The 6,289-nt window shown below is 37.0% G+C and overlaps 1 protein-coding gene across 1 annotated transcript; it reads left to right on the top strand.

Moving 5' to 3' along the window:
- Positions 1-3,027: 3,027 nt before the first annotated feature.
- On the top strand, positions 3,028-5,075 carry LOC111379786 (cytochrome P450 78A3-like). The gene is made up of 2 exons (XM_023003226.1): positions 3,028-4,111; positions 4,224-5,075. Exons 1-2 carry the CDS (start codon positions 3,140-3,142, stop codon positions 4,881-4,883), a joined length of 1,632 nt encoding a protein of 543 aa, XP_022858994.1. The 5' UTR covers positions 3,028-3,139; the 3' UTR covers positions 4,884-5,075.
- The last annotated feature ends 1,214 nt before the right edge of the window (positions 5,076-6,289 follow it).

The following is a 6,289-nucleotide window of genomic DNA, read 5'->3' as shown; positions in this document are numbered from 1 at the left end:
GGCAACATGAGTAGTCACATCATGTCCACAATCATTGCATGCTATCGGCGCGTGGAGACCGGACACGGCAAAGGGTCAGATGCATCCGGCCACCACATGCGCCATACTGTGGTTCGTTTGCGTCTAATGACGATGTATTTCAATTTGCATGGGCACCCTGCAAGGATCCATTCCTCACGTGTGCAAAAATACAAGTTAGACTGGAAATTTTTTTTTATCAACCATACCATATGTATACTCTCTTTCACACCTTCTTTGACACTCTTTCAAATGGATCCATCAAAATCATTGATTTTGAATCTATCTATCGCATCACTGCACAGATTTCTTCCACATAAGAAGTAATGTCAAAAAAGGTGTAAAACATGCTCCTAAGGTATATCTTAGTGGTGCAAAAGATAGGAGTGAGGTAATTTCAGCCTTGCTGACAATTGCAGTGTGAGGGTTCAATTCCTGAGATATGGAATTGGACTTCTTGTTGGTACCAATGTACAGGCAAGCTCTTGTTCCCTAACCTATTGGGGCACATCCCGCAATTTACCTCTCCCACGATACTCCAAGGATGGGGCGATGAGAACCCTCAAACTTGGGGTTCAACTTTTAAAAAAAGTGTAAAACACAATGTACATCTAGCATAATTCATTAACTCTATATTAGTACTTTATTTGTCAGTAAAAAAATGATCATCTAGAGACTTGGGATGTACGGATGTTGAATAAAAGTCCTTTGCGTACTGTTAGCTCATAGTCGCAACAAAATTGGGGTTTTCCTTAAAATAATAGTTTGAGTATACCTTTTTTTTTTTGATATCCAGGTATCCCAACTTACACCAGACTAAATCCTGGACCTCCAAAACCCTTGCCCCTAGAATTTTGGAGGGGGTAAATTGCGGGTTATGCCTCAACTGGATCTAGGAGTGGGCACGATCTGATTTGGTTCGGTTCCAAAGGAAACCGATTTGAACCGAATACCAATGGGAATTTTAGAAATGGAACCATTGGTTCCGTAGCTAACTGTGGAACCGAACCGGAACCGAATCAATCGGTTTCGATCCGGTCCAGCCCGGTTCTTTATGTTAAAAATGTCGAAATAAAATGTTCACTAATAAAAACTCTAAAAATACTACCAACGTGATACTTTTAACAAAATATAGAAGAATCGAACATATTATTCAAATATTTATTTAGGTATAGATTTACAAAGTGAAAACAAAATAAAAAATTTGTATCTTATAAATGAAATTATATATTGTAAATAAATTTATTTAGGTATAAATTTACTCAATTTTCTAATTTGGCTTGAAAATCAATTAATCAAAGAATTATAAGAAGAGATAAGGAAAGAATCAAAGAGAAGAAGGAAAGTGCTGAAATCTAAAATTAAGAAAGAACCCGATTATTTTTTATTAAAGTATTGGAAATTGAGTTATATATTTTACAAAAAAATAAAAAATAAAAAATCCAATGAGAACCGTCTGGTTCCCGTGGTTCCGAACCGGATCGGAATCGATCGGTTCTTAAAAATTTGTCTCGAAATCAAATTGTTTTTTAGAATATCCGGATCGAACCGGCCGGTTCTAAGCGGTTCCGGTCAGTTCCACCAGTTCTGGAAAAAAATGCCCACTCCTAACTGGATCACAAGTTCCCCCCATTGATTGTACACTTCTGCGCACAAGAGACCCTACTCCACAGTGATTGCTCCATACCAAATTTTTGGCCGCAGGTTCCCACCAGAAATCAAACTCTTCACCCTGCTGCTGGAAGCAAGCCAATGTTGATTGATTTACCAGTTGAGCTGTGCTCCGAGGGGCAATAATTTGAGTATACCTTTATATATGGTATATGTGGTTATAAAAGAAGTTCAAAATTCAAAACCTTCTTTCCAAAATAAGACCTTCGAATATCAGAATGGAAAATAAATTGCTTATTGACAAAAAAATAAAATAAAAGCAACTATCCATAGTGTCGAAAAATTCAAAACCTTCTTTCCAAAATAAAACCTTCGAATATCAGAATGGAAAATACATTGCTTATTGACAAAAAAAATAAATAAATAAAAGCAACTGTCGATAGTGTAAAACCATGGGATAAAAAGTAGTTAGGTCTGGGATTGCACAGAGAAAACCCATTAAATTTCTACATTGTTTGAACTATTTATTCTAATCAAATTCATTAATTAAGTATTGAAAATCATAAAGCTGGTGGACTCAAATGAGTCAAACTTGTGTGCCGTTTTAGTACCTAAAAAGGCCTAACGACAAAGAGTACGGACGTTATTTGACCCAAAAGAATCTTCAAATTTACCATACAAATAGTATTTCACACCTAAACTTATAATTAGCAATTATTTAATTCCTTAGTCATGCGTTACGTGCTCTATCCTAGTTAATCGGCACACCTCAAAATTTCACTAAGCTGAATATTAACGATTTCAATGCGGCAAGTAATGGCAAGAACATTTCTCGACGCCTCTATCAGAAATATCTCATAATTGGAAACTTCTGCTTTCCAAATTAAAGTTCACTGGACCTCAAAATAAAATTTAGAGGGTGATTGATAGGCATTTTTATGTAAAAATGAATTTTAGAATGGTAAATTGATATGAAATATGTGGTTGAAAAATAAGGAAAAAAATTTGATTTACGTATAATATTATTTTAATAAAGAATATGTGGTTTAAAAGAAGAAAGAGAAAAATGCATTTTGAACCACATATATAGCTGTGGGATGATAGTAGATCTGTCATTTAATTGCATTAATTATATATAAAAGTATTTATGTCCAAAGTCGATTGGACCTAGGGCATAATACTTACAAGTCATCCCGTAATTGCAAGTCGTGATCGGAAATAGAAGGTGAGATCTTCCCGTATCACCATATATATAGCTGTGCATACGTGGATGCACTCATATACAGAGTCGTAGATACTCACGCATGCACCGCATAATTACGTAAAGATAATTTTAATGTCAGAGGTGGTCCTACTATAACATTGTTAATCAATCCTATGTTTCTTCAAATTTTCACTTGCTCACTTCCCTATATAAACCAGCCAACCTCATTCCATATCTCAAAAGCAAACTGCCTTTCTCACTGTCTAGTGTCTACCTAGTTAATTCTTAACCTCAAATTACCCAATTATGAAAACAGACGTGGAAAGCCTCTGGGATTTCGCTCTAGCCTACAAATTCAAATCCTTATTTTCCACAAACTTGACATGTTTTGCATTACTCTTGGTCCTAACATGGTTTGCCATAAATTTTATTTTTTGGGCACATCCTGGAGGCCCTGCTTGGGGCAAACACAAATGGAGAAAATTCAGTTCAATCCCAATTAGCAAGCCTATTCCGGGTCCAAAGGGAGCTCCAATTATTGGGAGTATGAAACTCATGATGGGTTTAGCCCATCACAAAATTGCAGCCATGGCTCAATCATTCCAGGCCAAACGTCTAATGGCGTTTAGCCTTGGTGAAACACGAGTAATCGTCACGTGCAATCCCGATGTAGCGAAAGAAATTTTGAACAGTTCTTCGTTCGCTGATCGCCCCGTGAAGGAATCTGCCTACTGTCTTATGTTCAATAGGGCTATTGGGTTTGCTCCCTACGGCGTTTACTGGCGGACACTTAGAAGAATTGCTGCCACCCACCTCTTCTGTCCGAAACAGATTAAGGCTTCGGAAACTCTGAGGTTGGAAATTGCTAATCGGATGGTGGCAATGTTTCGAGCACGAAAGAGTGATTTTCATGTTCGGGATTCATTGAAACTGGCATCTCTTAGTAACATGATGTGCTCTGTATTTGGACGAAAATACAATATGGATTCTTATAATACTAGTGAGATGGACGAATTGAGAGTATTGGTGGATGAAGGATACGAGTTGTTGGGTACACTGAATTGGTCAGATCATCTTCCTTGGTTTGCAGAATTTGACGTGCAGAAAATTCGGTTCAGATGCTTCAAGCTGGTTGCCAGAGTAAACCGATTTCTCCGCCGTATTATTGACGAGCGAAAGGCTGAAACCGCCATGCTCCACTGTGATTTCTTGGATGTCTTACTGTCTCTTCAAGAGCCCGATATATTGTCAGATTCCGACATGCTTGCCGTTCTTTGGGTAAGCAAAACATTCATGTTTTTTATTATAATATCGACTGTCGAACAATATCTATTCTTCTTTATGAAACAAGTTTTACAATAGTTTTTCATTCTTTTATCCCTTGTTGCAGGAAATGATATTTAGAGGAACTGATACTGTGGCAATTTTAATTGAGTGGATATTGGCCAGAATGGTGTTGCACCCGAATGTTCAAGCAAAGGTTCACGATGAATTGGACAAGGTTGTCGGAAGGTCGAGTGTGGTGACGGAGTCGAACATGACGCAAATGGTGTATCTAGCAGCAGTTGTGAAGGAAGTACTGAGATTGCACCCTCCGGGCCCACTTCTCTCATGGGCCCGCTTGGCTAGTAAGGATTCAGTCGTGGATGGGTATCACGTGCCAGCTGGGACCACCGCCATGGTGAATATGTGGGCCATAACTAGGGACCCAGAGGTTTGGAAAGACCCACTGAACTTCAACCCAGATAGGTTTCTGACAAAGAATTGTAGTGCAGAATTTTCAGTAATGGGTTCAGATTTGAGACTCGCACCATTTGGGTCAGGCCGGAGGACTTGCCCGGGTAAGACCTTAGGCCTGACGACGGTCACATTTTGGGTTGCTTCACTTTTACACGAGTTCGAGTTTGAGCATTGTAGTAAAAACCTTGTAGACCTCTCCGAAGTGCTAAGGCTCTCTTGTGAAATGGCTAGCCCACTTAAGGTTAGAGTCCAACCCAGGCATTCCCCCTCGAGCCCACAATGTTACCATCAGCACGTGAGACATACATAGGAGAAAAGCAATTAATATCTCAGACCTAACCCGTTTATGTACATAGGCCTCTGTTTCTCTTGATCGTTGCTTGAAAATTTTCTTTCCCTTTCCTTCTTTTATTTTTATTTTTACTTAACAGCCAGGACTCTTATTTTATTTATGTACATATAATTTGAAAGTAATACAAGTGATATCGACTTCTTCTTACAACTCTTCTTTATCATATATAGGCTCCGTTTGTTTCCCATCAATGTAAGAATGAGAATGAAAAATATAGCTGTTATGGACCTCATACAAGAGATAGAAATTCAAATATAGTGACTTAATGTGATGGATAACGATCATATTTTTTATTTTAATGGCCAAATAATGGAAAATAAAACACGGGCATAAATTCATTTTTTCCAAGGTTGTTCAAGTCATCATTACATCTGCTTAAAAGTCAAAAATAATTTAATCTTTAGCAACTACTTATAATTACGTGACAGCATAAAGGTTTCTTGTACATATATTGCACATTAGTCACTGAACGTTCAACATACTTGCAAGTAGGTTATCAAACTTTAATTTGGTACAATCATGTTACTAAATTTTAATTTATCAGCAATCAGCTCATTTCACTCGGGTTTTGTCTAAGGGTAGGAGACTGCTAGAATTCGTTGGCACGTTTTTAAAAATATTGAAGTACAAATGTGTCAATACATTTCCCTTGTCGAACCCCATGAAAATGTGCAACTTCTGAAAAATGTGTGTACACAACGCACATGATAAAAAATCATTAAAACTCAAAAACCAATTCCAAAATTACATAATCTGATTTTATTTGATAGTCGATAGACAAAATGGGAAAATTTTTAGGGGTTTCTTCCATATCTAGGGTCGAAAAAATTGTAGATGGATTTTTTATCAATAGTAATTCCTGTATCATGTCATGGTTGAGAAAGATCAATCCTTAAAATATCATGGACAAATTTCAGCATCTAAAATTTTTTTATGTGAGAAATTTAAGGTGCTTACTATTATTATTCATAAATCTTTCATTGTTTGCTGCTCACTAAATCAGTGTACAGCAACCCAACATTTTGTGTATTGTGTGTTAGATGTAGGTGTTGGAAGTATTTTACGTATTTTAAAAAAGTTGAATGTTTGATGACCTCTTGTGCAATCAATCATGATAGTTAAAGAAACTTGGAAATTAAGTTGCACATTTAAGGGTGACAAAAAATTCATTAAACTCAATCTTAACGAGTCCCGTCTAATCAGGAACACGAGGTGAGGGCGAGATGGGTAGGGGTGGAATATGGTCACGGCCTATGTCCCATTTCATTTAAAGTCAATTTTAAAATATAAATTTTTTATGACACAATAAGAAAGAGAATTTTAATTATTTCTAAAGGAAGCATGAGTTCGTTCTGTAAATTAAA

The sequence above is a fragment of the Olea europaea genome, unplaced genomic scaffold (assembly GCF_002742605.1).
Source record: "Olea europaea var. sylvestris unplaced genomic scaffold, O_europaea_v1 scaffold2033, whole genome shotgun sequence".
In the NCBI taxonomy this organism is placed as follows: domain Eukaryota; kingdom Viridiplantae; phylum Streptophyta; class Magnoliopsida; order Lamiales; family Oleaceae; genus Olea; species Olea europaea.
The sequence above is the reverse complement of the archived record's forward strand: the minus strand, read 5'-3'. Positions and strand labels throughout refer to the sequence as shown.

What these genes read in the sequence shown, in the direction of transcription:
- LOC111379786 (XM_023003226.1), top strand. Translation starts at nt 3,140, where the DNA reads ATGAAAACAGACGTGGAAAGCCTCTGGGATTTCGCTCTAGCCTACAAA. An exon ending in ACATGCTTGCCGTTCTTTGG is followed by an intron (nt 4,112 to 4,223) that starts GTAAGCAAAACA and finishes CCCTTGTTGCAG; the next exon opens with GAAATGATATTTAGAGGAAC.